We start from the raw sequence: 18038 nt of genomic DNA on the forward strand, positions 1-18038 counted from the left end.
CTTAAAGTGATATTACAGAATTACAAAGCGATGAGGAGCCACATGTATACAGATTATATTATGTATTAACCCAAATTATAAATATATAACTAGAAAATTGTTCCATATTTTCACAACTTTTTCATACTTTGTTGTATGGAGATGTGTAAGGTGTCATTTCATTACCATTTTGTGTACAATCTTTTCATCACTTTCTATAAATATTTATGTAGGTGACGAAAAATTGGTGACCTCACCGCATGCGATAATTATGTCTGTTTTTGATGAATCAGGAATCTTGGAATGTGGCGACACCTGGTAAATATATATCTATATTTATTCTAGGGAAAGGATTTTATGTTTTACTTTTTACTATTATTATTATTTTGTTATTTTTTTAGGCTGAAGGTGCAGCACATCCTTATCCTTCAGATTCTCTCATCCCTCCTGACAGTCCTGGATGGTGGGTGATGTCTGGGGTCAGGCCCAGGGCCCGTACAACATCACCTTGTGTATGTAATATATAATACCGGTACCTGGTGCAGCACATAAGTGACTGGTGCAGTAGACGGGTACCTGGTGTAGCAGAGATGTGAGTGGTGCAGTAGATGGGTGCCAGGTGCAGTAAAAGGTGTAGTAAATGGGTTATTAGATTATGTAGATAGTAGATGGTTACCTATTATAGTATAAGGGTATCTGGTGCAGGAGAGATGGGTGCCAGTTGTAGTAGAAGGTTACCTGACCTAATAGAAGGGAATTTGGTGTAGTAGATTGGCACCTGATGTAGTAGAAGGATACATGGGGCAGTAGATGGTTATCTGGTGTAGTAGAAGAGTAACTAGTGCATTAGATGTGTAGCTGGTTTAGTTGAAGGGTATCTAGTGTAGTAGATGAGTACCTAGCACAGTAGACGGATACCTGATGTAGCATAAAGGTACATGGTGCCGTAGATGGGAACCTGGTGCCGTAGATTGGTACCTTGTATAGCAGATGGGTAACGGTGCACTAGATTGGTAGCTGGTGTAGCAGAAAGGTAACTGGTGCAGTTGATGGGTATCTGGTTTAGTAGACAAGTAACTGGTGCAGTAGATGGGTGCCTGGTACAGTTGATTGCTACCTGCTGCAGTAGGATGGCACCTGACATCGTAGAAGGGTATCTGGTGCGCTAGATGGGTACCTTACATTATAGAAGGGTACCTGATGCAGAAATTGGTGTAGTAGAAGGGTACCTGGTGCAGTAGATTAGTACCTGGTGCAGTAGATTAGTACCTGCTGTAGTAGAAGGGCACTTTGTGTAGTAGAAGGGTACCTGGTGCAATCAATGGGTATCAGGTGCAGTAGAGGGGTACCTGGTGTGGTAGGTGAACGCACCCTAAGCAATATAGGGTGCACTGGAACTTGCAACAACACCCACTGCAATTCTCAATTGCACGTATATACTGTATATAAAGTTGCTGTGGTTGTGTAGGGGTTAAGGATCCTTCTGTCTCTGTATACTGTACATGTTGTGCCCAGCATCACCCATGAGTCATGGCGCAGCAGTTGCATCATGTAATAATACCTCTCAGGGCACTGATCGAGCTTCTGTAGGTGTGTACAGTCTTGTTACATGACTGCTACAGGTAGAAACTTATTAAAGGGGTTGTCTCACTCTGCCACCAGTTTCTATTGCCTCCCCAGATTTGCATTGAAAGCCCCCAAAACTTGTATCCTTGACTGACCATCAGCAGGGGTGTATTAAAGCGATGCAGGGAGCGGTGTGCCACCACATGTTACATTGTAATGGGGTTTAATTCCTTTATATAGCGCAGCGCTGCACATAGCTTGCCAAATCAGTCCCTGTCCCCAATGGGGCTTACAATACAATCAACCTACCAGTATGTTTTGGAGTGTGGGAGGAAACCGGAGGACCCGGTGGAAAGCCATGCAAACACAGAGAGAACATACAAATTCTTTGCAGGTGTTGACCCCTGAACATTATCCCAGGTCCCCAGCGCTGCAAGGCTGTAATGCTAACCACCGTGCCGCCCAATCTTATAGACTTTGCTACGTCATTGCATGCTTGGAGTTGTAGTTTTGCAACAGCTAGAAGGCATATACTATCACAAAAACCTAAACATCCCCCATCTACGTCCTGGATACAATGAGAGCACTTGCTGGGGAAGTTAATTACAGGTAAAAAGGAAGTTTAGGAGAAGCAATTATAGAGAAAGGAGAAGTGGAAACCTTTCTATATGTACTTGTTATATGTATGATGACTTGTTTATGGCACAGAGTTAGGTGGATGCGGGAAGATGCTGCGCAGTGTGAACGGTCTCATAAACAGACGTGTTAATAGTTAATTTTATCTAATTAGCAAAATGTAAAGTGAAGGAAGAAAAGAGAAATGTAAATTAGTTTAATAGTCGGTTCTAGTTAGACTCGCACACCCTAAGATTGTAGTCACATGACATGGAGCGGTCTTCCACAACCTCATCTTTGTAGCAGAGACTAATAATAATAATTCTTTATTTATATAGCGCACACAGATTACACAGCGCTGCACAGAGCTTGTCACAATAGTCCCTGTCCCCAATGGGGCTCACAATCTAATCATCCTACCAGTATGTTTTGGAGTGTGGGAGGAAACCGGAGGACCCGGAGGAAACCCACGCGAACACAGAGAGAAATACAAACTCTTTGCAGATGTTGACCCTGGAACATGAACCCAGGACCCCAGCGCTGCAAGGCTGTAATGCTAACCACTAATCAATCAGTTATACCAAACAGGCGATGATCATCATCATACGTGTAGGATGGAAGTAAGTCATAAACTGAAGCAGCTACATTGTGTAGTACGAGGCTTTACTAGTAAACTGAGCTCAGCTCTGCTACAAAGACAAGGTTATGGAAGACACTTTCACTGGACTGAGGCTGCGTTCACACGTTCAGTTTCTCGGATGCAGTTTTTGAAGCCAAAATCACATGTGGATCATAATGGTTAAGAACATATTATTGATAGAAAATTCTTCTTCTCTTTTTGAAAAACTCTGAAAAACTGTACGTGTGAACTCAGCCTAATAGTTGGGGAAATCAGGCAATACTAGCAGGGAGCCTCTACATTTATTCTGCAGCAGAACAACCCCCCACAAATCGACAACATCTCCACCATATCTAAAACAACCTACCAGCAGAGTCTGTGGTGTAACTTGAAGCTGATGGGCCCCAGTGCGAAGTCTGTGCCGGGCCCCCTGACCATAAAGTATGGTTTATAGTATCAGTCTTCTAATATGGGAAAGTGACACCTTATGGGCCCCCTAAGCCTCTTCGGGCCCTGTTGCCACCGCACCATCTGCACCTCCTCGAGTTACGCCCCTGAGCAGAGTCCCTTCTGTGCTTAATTCATTTTAACGTCTGGAACAACCTCCCCGCTGAGTTCCCTCTATTCTTAGTTCTTTTGGAACAATGTCCCTGTGTAGTTCATTCTGTGCTCAGAGATGTCTGGAACAATCTTCATCTCGAGTCCCTTTTGTGTTCGATTCTCCAAGATGTCTGGAACAACCTCCCTGCTGAGATCCTTCTATTCTTAGTTCTTTTGGAAAATGTCCCTGTTTAGTTTATTCTGTGCTCAGTTCTCAGAGATGTCTGGAACAATCTTTATCTTAAGTCCCTTCTGAGTTGAATTTTCCAAGATGTCTGGAACAACCTCCCTACTGAGCCCCTTTTGTGCTCAGTTTTCCAAGATGCCAGGAACAATCTCCCTGTTGAGTTCATTCTGTGCTTATTATATATGGAACAAACTCCCTATCTAACCTATTGAAAATCAAGGTGCATGTGCACCCAGAAGTTTTGATCTGATTTAGATTTCCTTTCCTTCATTCAGTTTATATAATGATAAAAATATACAATTTACACTTCTATTTTTGAAAGTGTTTTACTGTGCCTATTGTAGTCACCCCTGCCTAGAACTTTTGCACATTTCTCTTTACAGTCAACGACCTTACAGACAGAACTCTGTACCAGACCCTTGTCAACCATATGCCTTTTAGTGGGGATCGGGGAGCAGGGATCCCAATCTGATGTCTGAACAAGGTTAATAGAGAGTCGTCCCTTTAAGACACAGTTTTGGGAGCCCTCCCTCCCCCATCCCTCCACATCTCATATGTTTATTTTCTTGTCTATGAGTGAGAGTTGATATAGATAGAGCAGAAAATATGTAAAACACGCGGTGACTTCCTCTAGGAGCCTCCTGGGTCATGCACAAAGTTATAAATAACTAACTACACTGATAGATTGAAGAAACAGCGCCCCCTAGAAGGTAAAAAACTGCAACTATCAATTATGATGCATTTTTGAGTGTAACAATTTAGGTCTATCTTTATAGCTCCCCCAGAGGTTGTCACCTGCAAAGTCCTCCAGCAACGTGATACAAAACCCACAGGAGAGAAGCGGAGGACAGGAGGAGGTTTACTTTGGCGCACAGACTTTCTAAGGCTTCATGGATGAGGCTTTGCCTGCATTTTCAGGACATTAGGGACTCCCGGCTCCTCATGACTCTTTTCGGATCTTCCATCGGTGGGAACTGGGATGAGAACATCCTGTTGTGGAATCTGTGACAATCCTGGGATATGAGGGATCAGCGCAGGATCGTGTGAAAGGGTCACATGATTATAATTAGACGCTCCGCAGGGATCGGGATCACATGGATGAACACAGGAACGTCACGTGTTACATAAAGATAAAAAGTTACGTAGAGAAGAAATAGAAATCAGTAGAAAAGAGAAATCCCTGATGAGGTCACAGCCGGACTCCAAGGCCATATAGAATTGCATTAGAGGAGTTGTACAGCCGCATCAAGATTTCCCCTGTCCCCATGGAGGGACCCCCCCCCCCGCGGATCATGAAAAGGGGCTCTGTTGTACCCCACATACTGTTGCTGCTCTGTTATTAAAAACAGCCGAGTTCAGAAGTCTGCTACTTCCACCAGTGCCATAATGAATGGAACGATAACCTCCTTACACTATCCTAGACCACCAGGGAATAAGTGACTCCTCCACTATCCTATACCAGCAGGGAAGCAGTAACATCCTCTATTATCCTCACAGGCCAGCAGGGAAGCAGTAACCCCTCCACTACCCTAGACCAGCAGGGAATCAGCAACCCCTTCACTATTCTAGACCAACAGGGAATAAGTGACCCCTCCACTTTCCTAGACCACCAGAAAAGCAGTAACCCCCTTTACTATCCTAGACCAGCAGGGAAGCAGTAACCTCCTCTATTATCCTCATAGGCCAGCAGGGAAGCAGTAACCCCTCCACATTCCTCTTAGGCCTGCAAGGAGCAGTTACCACTCAACTATTCTATACCAACTGGGAAGCAGTAACGCCTCCACTATTCTAGACCAGCAGGGAATCAGTGACCCCTCCACTATTCTAGACCAGCAGGGAATCAGTGACCCCTCCAATATTCTAATCCACCAGGGAAGCAATGCCCCCTCTACTGCCTAGGCCACCAAGGAAGCATTCATTAACCCTTACTCTATCCTAGACCACCAGTGGTTTAAAGTGTTGTAAAAAATTAAGGTTTTACATTCCTGGCACCACAGAAAACTTTAGGGGATACTCCTAAGCCAGTCACTAGTGTGATGTGTGACCCAGTTGTGCAAGTGCTTTGGAGGCGGGGCCAGGAGTGCTGGTATTGGAGTCAGAGTAGCCTGGGAAGGTGGCTGGATCCAATTTGAGGCAGAATAATTATAAATTATTTTCCTGGAAAACCCCTGGATGAAGTTATGACCCAAGAGCACCTGATATTATGACATCTTTCCTTCATTGTATCCACTACATTCTCCTCTACATTGGTGGAAATGTTATTTTCCCAGTTTAATATATTTACAGTTACCTGACCTTCCCGAAATTTCCAAGGTTACACAATACTGCCTCCTTGTGGTCACTTAGGGAAAAGATCAATTTGTATTGGGCTATGATACATTGGGGTTGTCAAGTGGGGGATGACAAAGTAAAGGGGCATTACACTCGGGGGGAGTGCGGAAGGGGTGGTGTAAGGGCAGGGTACAGGGCATACACATTTTGTACCCCTTACACCATCAAGGGAGGTTAAACCTCCAGCACTTTCTTACTTCATTCACAGCATCCCCCAAAATGCATGTGCTACAGAGTTGATACACAAATATTGTGAAGTTGGCTTTTGTTCACTGTGAAGTAGTCAGAACACCAGACTGATACATGCTGTCTGCTGCTGTGAAGTGGAGACAATTGTATCCAGTCTAGACAATGCTCTGTGAGCTAAACTGCCTGACTGATAGTGTTACAAACCAGCAGAGCGATGTGTACAGCTGATGTGTTTAGCTCACAGAGCATTGTCTAGACTGGACACAATGGGGCACATTTACTTACCCGGACCAGTCGCAATCCCGCGGTGCGTTGTCCAATGCCGATTCGGGTCTGTCGGGATTCACTAAAGGTCCGTGCACTCAATATCCAGCAGGTGTCGCTGCTTCTTCGTCCCGGTGCATGTTAGTGCTGATCTTGCGTCACAAATTCTTTTTTTTTAATTCCGCGTTTTTTTCCGAATCCATCGGGTTGCCCAACCGCCACGCCCCCGATTTGTCGTGTACAAGCCGGCGCAGATGCGACACAATCTGATAGCGCGCACCAAAATCCCAGGGCAATACGGCGCAAATCGGAAATATTTAGGAAACCCGACAAAAGTGCGGCGCTCGGACCCTTAGTAAATGAGCCCCAATCTCTCCATTTAAAGGCAGTGACCCTGTAACATAGTGAGTCCTGCTGGTCAGGAGGCTGAAAAATAAAAAGCTTATATCCCCAGATCCGGTGTGTGGCTCCTGCAGGGGTTTGCGAACAGAGTCAGCAGCTAAGAGACATCATGTGGATCTTGTGAGCGCAGCTTAGGCCGGTATCGGTGGCATTGGTCATGTGATAAGGATATTGTGTCCTGTTTGCAAACAGCTGGATCTGTGGGTATCGGATGTTCTGTGTACTTTATGCCTCTCCTATTCTGTGTGTACAACCGGTGATCCCGGACAACCCCTTTAAGGACAAACATCTTTAAAATCACATTTCAGTTTCTCACTAAGGATGTGAACAACTTGTAGAACCTGTAATGTAAGTGATTGAAGGTGGGGCCTTAGCAGCCACATGTAGTACCACCCCATCCAGTGTCTGTGGGACCCCCGACTGCTTACATCATCCTAAAGGCTCCGCAAGAAATGAGAAGCGTGCACACAAAGGGTGAACTCGTTATTGTCCACTTCCAAATTTATTTCACAGCATTGCTGACAACAAATGGTGTTACTGGCAGAGGTCACACGAACAGCAAGACGCCACCCGCACAACGATGCAGACCCCACCGAACCCTGATGCAGCCCTCAAAATACCGCAGGTCACACAGTGCTGGGATAAAGGTGACAGGCGGGACTGACAGAAGGTACGAGCCCCTCCAGGATACAGACTACACTGGTCCAGTGATCACTAATCTGTGGCTACCGAGTGGTTGTACCCCCCCATTGTACTCATTAGCCTGTGGCGGACGGGACATGATGGGAGTCATTACTTTAGCCACAATTTGACAGCCATAGCTTGGGCACGATTACTTCTAGTAAGGAGATTCTCTTATTAAAGGAGTTTCTCCATGAACTAAAGTTAGGCCCTTACCATGGGGTAGGACTTAACTTCCTTATCAGTGTTGAGACCCCCACAGATGGCAAAAAAAAAAAAAAAAGGGGTCCGTCAGATTATTGGAGCAGACGGCCGCACATGACCGTTCTGCTCCATTAATCTCTATGGAGCTGATGGAGATCAGTGAGCGCAGTGCTCGGCAACTTGCGTCAGCTCCATAGAGATTAATGGAGCAGAATGGTCATGTGTGGCCATCTGCTCCATTAATCTAATGTACTCCTCATTTTCGCGATCTGTGGGGTCTCAGCACTGAGACCCCCACTGATCAGCAAGTTAGGCCCTATAACGTGGATAGGGCCTAACTTTAGTTTGTGGGAAAACCCCTTTAAGTACACTTGTACCTCATTTGTGGTCTGATGACAGGGGCCCATTTCATTCCTACAACATCACAGCATTACAACCCAATTACTTAAATAATATAGTGAATCCAGACGACGTCTCCTGGCCTGTCCGCCGCTCGTCTGAACTAAACTAACAGCATCATAGCCACAGTCAGGTAAGAAACTATAGCAGTGGTCCCTGGCTCATACATGATCATCTGAGGACATGTAACAACTCATATATAGTGTTGTCTGAAATAAGCCTTCAGTAGTGCACATGGCTGCGTGCATTGCCACCTGCACTACTATGAGCCGCCTGTCCTGCATGTTGTGCCATATCACAGGTTATTACACTGTGGCTCATATCGGTCTTACACTTCATCTCTTCCGCCTTTGTGAATATAACCAGTGCTGTATGTGACACTACCCTCCCGTATGTGATATGGGTGATCAGAGTTCAGGATTATCTACGATTCCCCTTAACCTAAAGCTGTCCGTACATGCTGCACTAAGCCTGCCATCACATGAGGATATTCACTGTATACCAGCCATATTACCCAGATTGAACACTACCCCCTGGCAGCGTATCAGACATGATGGATACCACAAGTCATTCAGGGAAATATGACCGGCAGACTGATCAGAGTTCACATACTACAAGCGACTGGAAGATTAGACAGATATTGTGGATATAAGCGTCTCCCTCTATTTGCTATGTTTATGAAGAGGTCAGGTGTGACAACCGTCAGTCAAGAGTTAAACCACCAGATACTCAGACAGTATGAAGGGTAAGGACAGACACTGATAACAGCGTGCGACACATAATGCTCCTCATGGCCGTGAAGGATAAAGCCTGGAAGCATTGGAGTGTCTGCTTCATCATGTCCCTAGTAAATCTGATCTTCTGGGAATAGCAGAGTGAGATGCGATTCACACAACCGCAATAAGGGAATCCATATCGTGCAAAATAAAGAGGTTTAATCACAATGGACACAGACCTCAGACTGGAAAGAGAGAAGAGCCCTGACACGTGTGGTGTCTGCAGCCTCTGAGCTGTCATGTGGCTGCACAGATCCCAATCACTTAGTGATTGCTGAGCCCGGGTGCACTGGAGACTGTCACCGCCTTTTATTAGGACTTTTCTAATACGGAGACTAGTTGCGCTTAGAAAACGGCCATGACCAGTCCACTAAATGCCAACAGATCCTCTGCAGCATTTTAGGAACTGTTAAAGGGATTCTTTCAGCTCCCTTTAACCTGTAGGGTCTTACAAATGCACTGACCTGGAATCACACAGCAGGGGTGCGAGATTTCAGAGCAGGGGGGTTATACATCGCTGTAGCTAATATTGAAGATCATGAGGCAAGTTTACTAAAGGACCTGGCGCGCGTTACCTATGACTTCCTTACCATATCAGATAAGTCTATTACTCAATAAGGGAATATTTCAATATCTGTTTCAGTCCAGGCAGAACGACAAACTATTATACGCGAGAACTGCTGAAATCTCCTAACCAGGTCATCTTCTGTCCAGGGGATTCTGACTGTCAGGCCTTACTATAGAAGTTGTCGTAGTCTATACCCTGATGGGGAACCCACCTTTTCTATCATCTCCATATACAGCCACCATGTGATGACATAGCTGCAGGAAAACAACAACCTCCATCGTACCCAGCATGCAGGGAGTCGTAGTTCCATAACTTTTAGTTCTGGAAACACACAACCTCTCAACCTATTCATTATCCTACTATGTGCTGCTTCTGTATAACATGACGAAGCAATGGGAACCCTGTTCACATTAATTTGCAAAAAAAAAAAAAAAAGAACAGACCTAATGTTATAAAAGCCAAACTTAAAAAATAAAATAAATAAAACCTCATGCAATGCGATAGCGCCGAGTGTGGTATGGTTATAGATTAGGCTTCACACGATCCCTAGCCCAACTTAAAACGCAAACAGGTATATATATATATATATATTTAACCCATTAAGACAAATGCCACAAAATTTCCAGAGACGCTTTACTTCCGAGTGCTGAAAATTGCAAAACGAAAAAAAAAAATATGAATGTGTTTTTAGTTTTCACACAATAACATCCATGAGTATTTAATTTACAAGAACAAATAGGAGAAAAATAATAAAAATAAGAAATTAGTGAGGGCTCATGCCATATCTATTCGTGTAACTTACAACTAAAGGAGGCCTCCTCCCCCCTGCCGACTATTCCGATTACAATGCAAAGAAGAAAAACCTTAAAAACACGGCTGGAAATTAAATACAACTACTGCCTATAGAGAGACGTCACCCAATGCGGAGGATGGAAACCGTGGAACGCATCCAGGTGCTGAGGAGCGGGTGTTAGAGCGCACACAGGATCATCATCATGGAGGCAGGGGAGAGGAAATCTTCAAATTTTAACAACTATACAAATATTTAACCTATTAACAAATCCAGAGATGAAACATCAGTGTCTGGAGCAAGGTAACAACAAGATGGGGCGAGTGTTTAGCGTCAGGGCACGTAACCCTGCGGCAGACGGGATGAGACAGCTCTCTCAGTGGAAAGGTAATCCTCCAGGAGACTGACACCCGCAAGCTCCCATCTAGAAGGTTTTTCTTTAGAAGTTGTCGTAATCCTTTTTATCTTTCTTCCCTTCGGCCTCGAAGCTGTCCACTCCATCGCTGTCTCGCCTTCTCTTACGGTTGCTGTGAATGTTGAAGCGCTGGTTCATTGGAGACACGGGATCCATTCCCAGCACTTTGTGGATTTGTCTGAAGGCGAGCAGGCGCAGTGCAAACTGCAGAAGGAGAACAAATAGTCATAAAGGCACACTGGTAAAAATACTAGAGGGAAACAAATATGACATATACAGCAAACTCTGAAGAGAACATAGCTACATAGCATACTCTACATAGCTCAGCTCCTCCTGCTCTATAACATGCTGCCTGCAGATAGGACACTGTACAATCTTCTCACCTCCTCCTGCTCTATAACATGCTGCCTGCAGATAGGACACTATGTACAATCTGCTCAGCTCCTCCTGCTCTATAACATGCTGCCTGCAGATAGGACACTATGTACAATCTGCTCAGCTCCTCCTGCTCTATAACATGCTGCCTGCAGATAGGACACCATGTACAATCTGCTCAGCTCCTCCTGTTCTATAACATGCTGCCTGCAGATAAGACACTAAAATCTGCTCACTTCATCCTGCTTTACAACATGTTATATTCAGTTTACACTGAATTGTTAACGCTGTACAGCCCCCTACATCTGTGGCTGCTACCTAATACTTTTAGTTGATTTATCTGATGATGATGACCTAGGTCCCGGACCGGTACTCTATATCCTGGAATCCCCTTCTAACAGGTGACACAGGAAGAAAAAGAAAGTTACCTGTGCACTTGAAGTTATATCCTCCCGCTGCTGGTCCGTCATAGTAGCTAAAGTGTCATATGGTTCTTTTTCACATGGGTCAAGTAAACCGGGCCCACCTGGCAAAAATAAATGGGTAAATACGTTAAAATGCAGCACTAAAGTTGAATATTTATTCTACCAGCTCAGATATGTGATGCTGTCTGCTCATGTTAGTACTGGTGTTTTGCTGTATACATTTCACATGCCTCTATTCATCTTCCTTGTCACAAACATTCTGCTGTGACAAGAGAAGGGAAGGTTTGTGATACATCTGGTAAGCTAAAACCAAGAAGTTCCCAAAGGAATTTTTTTTAATAAAACATAACTTTACTACATAATTCTAAAAATAACCACTGGGGTCATATTCATCACTAAACAGCTTACACAAAGACAAAACATACAGAGCTCTGGGGTCAGGTTCATACTATAAACACACCAAGCGTCACAGTGTGGTACTCGGCACAGATTGAAAAATATCGAGCAGTACCCCTACAGTATAGAAGTAGATAGTACATATACTACTACTAATAACTCAAACCATACATTTGATCATATAAAACATACATATGCAATATAATAGGTAGATAATTAATAATTCTTTTATTTATATAGCGCTCACAGATTACGCAGCGCTGCACAGAACTTGTCACATCAGTCCCTGTCCCCAATGGGGCTCACAATCTAATCATCCTACCATTGTCTTGTTGCAGTGTGGGAGGAAACCGGAGGACCTGGAGGAAACCCATGCAAACATGGAGAGAACATACAAACTCTTTGAAGATGTTGACCCTGGGACTTGAACCCAGGACCCCAGCGCTGCAAGGCCTTGTTTGCTGCGGCTCAATATTGAATTATTTTTTGGGACGATCACTTCCCCCTTTTACTGAGGTAATGACCCCTTTTCAGACAAGTCAGAAGACTGACTAAAATGGTTTAAAACCCTCAATAAATGTGGCACATGGCATTTCAGGCGTAGATAGATTCCCCTTTGTGTTATAGTTAGTTATCAAAACAACTCTTTTTATACCATTACAACCATCCTGTCCAATAGTAGAAGCAGTGAAATGCATCTTCTGCATTATAAGTTTGCTGACTTCTGCTGCGCCTTCACCATGCTTTATACTGCCGATCTTTTCGCTCTAGTGTGTGGATTTTTACAATGTGGTGGCGCAGAAGCTGTGACCGCATTCACATTACGACGGGCCTGGTGCCTCTAGAACCAAATCATAATTTAGCAAACGTGTTCCCCCTTGCTTCAGCAACAATATGCTGGCCTGGTGATCTAGTTTGCATGAAAAATTCACCAACACATTCTATCAAGATCTCACCAATCCGGGAGAATGCGTATCAGTCCATGCGGAAGTGAGTCCGCTTGAATGGCCCGGGTTAAAACCTCTACTAAGCCAATTTTGACAATAAGCTTACATATTTTTCATCATTCTTTCATCATCTTTTACATATCTATCGATCCCTTGATTTAATTCCAACATTAGGGATGAGAATTCATTCCTCTAATCTGCTACAAAGCCAACTTCTTTATGATAGAAGTTTTGTCCGCTTTTTTTTTTTTTTTTTTTTTTTAAAGCATAGACAACCATTCAAGGAACACAGCGGTAGTGGGGCTAACGCAAGGATATGGCAAATGAATGACATTACAAATGCAATGAAAACCACTGTTGGGTCGCAAGTCACAGTAGTTTTCATCCATTATGTCACCTCGGATTCTTTAACACTTTATCACTCACCCTTTAAAATAATACCAGAAGAAATGCACTCAAAGACCCTCCGCAATGCATCACCAGGGCTTTGGGGGCCTGAAGAGCTGCTGATCGCCTTCTCCACCAACAACTCCAAGGCCTGGAAAACAGATTAAGATTGATATGAGTCCTCTCTGCATCAGATTGTTGCTGTAGAAGCCTGTGAAAAACTGTAGATTATTATGATGACGACATTTGACCTCCATTGGATTGCCCCAAACAGAAACGGCAGGAACCACAGGGCTGCCGGGCTTCTGTTGGAACTGGATAATCCCCTTCTATACATTTTTTGTGTGTTTGAATTTCTGATGTGAATCAAAGTGATACTTAAAAACACAAAACAATCCAAGGGCTATCTGCTACTTACAAACAGCCCTAGGATTCGTAGGTAGAAATTTGAAGAAACACTTTTGTGATAAAGAGGTTAACGCGTAGCAGGATTAGATTAGATTAACAGTTTCTAGTCATAATGCAACTTAAAAATCTTCTCTTACAGCATATACTCCCATCACCTGAGAGAGGAGAGTACAGGGAGACCCCGGGTTACATAGAAGATTCCGTAGATTATGTAGAGGTTCCGTAGGTTTGTCCTTAACTTGAATTTGTATACAAGTTGGAACTGTATATTTTATCATTGGGACCAAAAATAATTTGTCTGAAGGTACAGAGACAATTGAATTTTTATTTATTTATTTTTTTTGCTGTAATGGGATCAAGGATTATCAATAATACTTAACAACAGACATTTTACAGCTGATCATTACAGTCTGGGACTAAACTAAAGAACCCAGAGGTCACAGGGGGCAGAAAAGGTCTGTCTTTAAATAGAGGTCGTCAATAAAGTTGGGTGTCCTTAAGTAAGGGACCGCCTGTATATGATCTTTGTAACGCCGGACCGGTTAATTAACCAACAGAACAGAGAGCATTATACATACCCAGCTTGGAAAATCAGACCATGTGGGCACCCGCTGGCACAGGTCTCGCAGGATGCGGATGATAATGACGCAGGACTGCAGTCCGTTAGCTCTAGCCTTGTGTGCGACAACAAAAGCAAATTACTCACATCATCAAAAATAGCAGCAACTCAAAAAAAAAAAGGGGGGTGAATAAAACACCATCGTATCGGAAGCACAAATGAATGAGCCACCGACCTAGATGGCATTTCAGACACATAAAAATTGTAAGAAAAAAAAAAAACTCATTTCCTGTAAATGCAACTTGTAAGCCTTGTAGACAACAAAAAAAAGGAATTTAATTACATATGCAAGAAAATAAAACATGGAAGAAATTTTAAAAAAAGGAAATAAAAAAATAAAAAATACAAAGAACAAAAAAAAACAAAAAAAAAAACACAGGTAGGGACTGGAAGGTTGCCAGAATCAGTTTGGTGCAGAGTTGTGACTTTGCACAATGCACAAAGTGACAATACCAAACGGGTTCGCGGTACCTTTCACTTCCTACGCTGGGCCGGAAGAACAGGATTTTAGAGCTAAACAGAAAGCAGTTAACACGTATCGTATTGGTTAAGCAAAAGATACTATGCAGCCTTATGGAATATTACAGATTCACAACACAGTTTATGATTGGGGGGGGGGGGGGGGGGAGGGAGTAGGTGTTGGTGGAGGGGGAAGGGAACGCTGAATATATATGAGTCAGTCTTTAGGTAATGACTACTCGATGACCAGAAAAAAAGAAAATACACAAAAAAAAAAAAGAGAATGAAGGCGGGGAAAAAAAATTTGTAAAATAATAATAATAATAAAAAAAGTAAAAAGATGTAAGAGTCGTCAACATTAAAAGGATCATCTTTCCACATTTTTCTGGTCATTTAATTTTTTTTTTTTAAAAAGTTTTTCTTCAAATAGTTAATAGTCTATAACATTATCACGGACAAAGTGCAACAAATTAAAGAAAAAAAAAAAAACCAAAAAACATTGATCGTTCTATTCTCTCATAAGGCTACAAGAAGAAAGTAAAATGATGTTGCGAACCTGAAACCACTTAGCGTGGCGTAGAGCAGCCAGAGCGTCAAGGCATTTTTGCCTGTCCAAGACGTCCGGTGGGTCTTTCACCATAACCGAGGTTACATCTAAAATGAATTGAATTGGCAAAAGTGCAGTGAGGGACGGGTGTTTGACCAGGTGAGCAAGACACATCCTTTTATGTAGCTACAGTGTCACACAAGCCATTCAGAGGAGAACGTATTACAGACGCACCCTAGTGGTGACATGAATAGACACAATAATAGTAGAAGCCAATGAACTATATATATGTACAAATACATGTGACTAGATTTCACATCGCTGCTATACAAGTCTAGGTGCAGAGTCTCTTTTTTTGGGAAGAATACACCTGCAATGGTCAGTTTTCCAGGAAGGATGGTTGTTCACAATGCACTAGAATAGAGATCACAAGACAGGGAGGATGCAGAAATCCAGCACAGCTCCGGTTTCCTGGACCCCCCCCTCGAAGCGTTGTATATGGGCACCACCTTTGTAGTGTGGATTTCTGCATCCCTTTAGACATTGGTTCGATCAACCCCTTATAGGCTCAATTTACAGAAAAGAGAAAAAAAGGAAACTAGACACAATACATTTGCTCCGTCTTCCAAAATATAATAAGATGATCTGCAAATTCTGCCACTATGGAATGATAAATGGCCCCGTTATTCAGGATCATGGAGGCAAAACAATTTTGGGCAACCCATGCAGGTGAGGTAATTTACCCCTAGGGGGAGTAGCTGGGTGAATCTGGTGTCTTCTTAGTACCAGCCTCCATAGATATAGACAAGCCTCCTCCAATAGCCCGAGAGGACATGCTCATGGCCAGAAAACCTAACCGTCCCGTCTATGGTCAGCTCCTATGTCAGGTTCTTATTAGGACAATGGTGATGTTACATTTGCAAATCATTTGATTATCATTTGGAGAACATACGCCACTTTACTGCATTGCTAAACGGCCCTTGTCATAAGAGGTTAATCATTGAAGAAGATTGCTGTGCCCACACTATTTCATGCTCGTGTTGGGGAGAAAACAGAAGTTCAAGCAATTCAAGATGGTATTGAGTGCGCTTAAACCTCAGATTTCTGCCAGCTCCGTCTTCAGGGGGACAGGATGCAATTCTTTGGCTTGCGATTCGTACAGTTCTCGTGAAAATAGTGTGAACACGGCTTTAACAATTCAGAGGAATGAGGGAGAGGGAGAAGCAGCAGATGTCTGCACTATGCAACCAAACCCCCCCTCCTACTATTACACGAGGCTGGTGTGACACTGAGCTAAGAAAACCTTGGTCAAAAATCCTTCCGATGTCTTGGCAGCAATTCCTGGCAGGACCAATTCTCTGCTACAAGGCTTTATAGAAGGGGGGAAAAAAAAAGCTTTAAGGATGGAAGAACACACACAAAATGTCCCAGCTGCTGGGAATAGGCGCAGCAGTGAGGGTTAATTCGGTTCAATATCAAGTCATATGCAAGTGTCTGTAATACCGTACAAAGTGGGAGCGAACGCATGCAGAAACGACTCGCTAGCCGAGTTCTGGGCAATCAGACAAAAGCCTTCCTGAGATTAGGTGACAGAGCGATGCAGAAAGGTACAAAGGGGATTGTTCAGGTTGTAGGACGGTGGCTTTCAGGAAACCTCCCACGAAAAAATTTAGTATGGCGCCAACACCTGAATAAACGCTAGGTCAGACAAACGACGGCTTTGTTTCCTTCTTGTTAGAATTTTTTTCTCTCTCTAAAGCATGCAGTCGGATAACACAGATGTCATGATGGTCTGCAAGGTTCCAGAGCTCATGTACTTTCTGCAGATAAATGCCATAGACATAAGAGTAAAGTCTGCAGGATCAAAATCTACTGATCAGTCAACACTAACAAGAACAATAATAACTATTCTTTTGACTCCTTTAACCCATTCACGCTCCATGTATATACAACCTTCATAAGCTGTATATACCACATGGTGCAGAATCACCACCATCGGTAGGATTGGAGCAGACTCAGATCCAGACTAACTCCAGTGCGGCAAATGCACATGGCCAAATCCCTGCCTACCCATGCAATGGCCCAGCGATTTTGCAGGTATTCCTCAAGTCTTCCCTGCAAAGTCACTCAGCTATCCATAGACGTGGGTAACCAGGGGTTGGGCGGCGTGCAGTTGCTGCACTGCCGGGTCATAGTCTTAGATTCTGCAGTCCGTTCCATAAATAACCCATGCAGGGTGCAAAATGTTGGCAATATGGCTGATGGCTCTGTCAAAGGTCTGCTACGTATTGGAGCTGACCACCCTGGACTTAATGGTGCTCTAAGGGAAAATTTTAGTTTTCATGTATCTGTCTTATCAAAAGCCCCTGGTAACTTTGCACTATGTTCCAGCGGTGATGACTGAAGCAGGCTTTACTCCAATGTCTATGTGCAGTTTACGGTTACATCCACACAAGACAATGTTACTAACTTGCCTAGTTGTGGATTAAACCTACAGCAATTCCGTCAGAAGTTGACTTTACCCTACAGCAATATGGGCGCAATGTCTGTGTCTATGGTGATAGAAAAGGTGATGCATTAGATTTGGGATTTAGGACACTTGAGCAGTTGCCTAACCACCGACTAAGGAAACAAATTGTCATTCTATCTGACCTACATAGCAACAGACCCGACATACTGCAGACACTGACCATGCGGCTTCTGGCTTCGCAGCCTGTGGAGGTCTCAGGAGTGTTACATAATATACCAGGGACAGCTACACTGGTGTCACATCATGTCATAGCAAAGATGCACATCTAACATTACTCCAAAGATATGTATCAAATTAGGATATAAGCCGCCCCACTTCTAAATATATAAAATACCTAAATGAAACAAAACTAAGACATAA

The 18038-nt window shown here is 43.5% G+C and overlaps 1 protein-coding gene and 1 non-coding gene across 4 annotated transcripts in view; both read right to left on the reverse strand.

The window, feature by feature from the left end:
* Positions 1-7896: 7896 nt before the first annotated feature.
* The window catches only part of ZFR (zinc finger RNA binding protein), a 37078-nt gene continuing 26936 nt past the window's right edge, over positions 7897-18038 (reverse strand). For 2 of the 3 annotated variants that reach the window (XM_072134337.1, XM_072134346.1), the window contains exons 17-21: positions 15158-15255; positions 14102-14197; positions 13155-13266; positions 11389-11486; positions 7897-10789 (exon numbers count right to left, since the gene is read on the reverse strand). In XM_072134337.1, coding sequence (XP_071990438.1) covers positions 10610-10789; positions 11389-11486; positions 13155-13266; positions 14102-14197; positions 15158-15255 — 584 coding nt within the window. In that variant the 3' untranslated portion in view covers positions 7897-10609. Of the gene's footprint in view, positions 10790-11388; positions 11487-13154; positions 13267-14101; positions 14198-15157; positions 15256-18038 lie in introns of those variants that run through there. The other variant, XR_011853034.1, reaches the window with a different exon arrangement.
* LOC140087760 (small nucleolar RNA SNORA66) lies at positions 12567-12702 on the reverse strand. The gene has a single exon (XR_011850031.1). It is a non-coding gene; the product is annotated as a small nucleolar RNA SNORA66 (small nucleolar RNA).

The sequence above is a fragment of the Engystomops pustulosus genome, chromosome 1 (genome assembly GCF_040894005.1).
Source record: "Engystomops pustulosus chromosome 1, aEngPut4.maternal, whole genome shotgun sequence".
Lineage (NCBI taxonomy): Eukaryota > Metazoa > Chordata > Amphibia > Anura > Leptodactylidae > Engystomops > Engystomops pustulosus.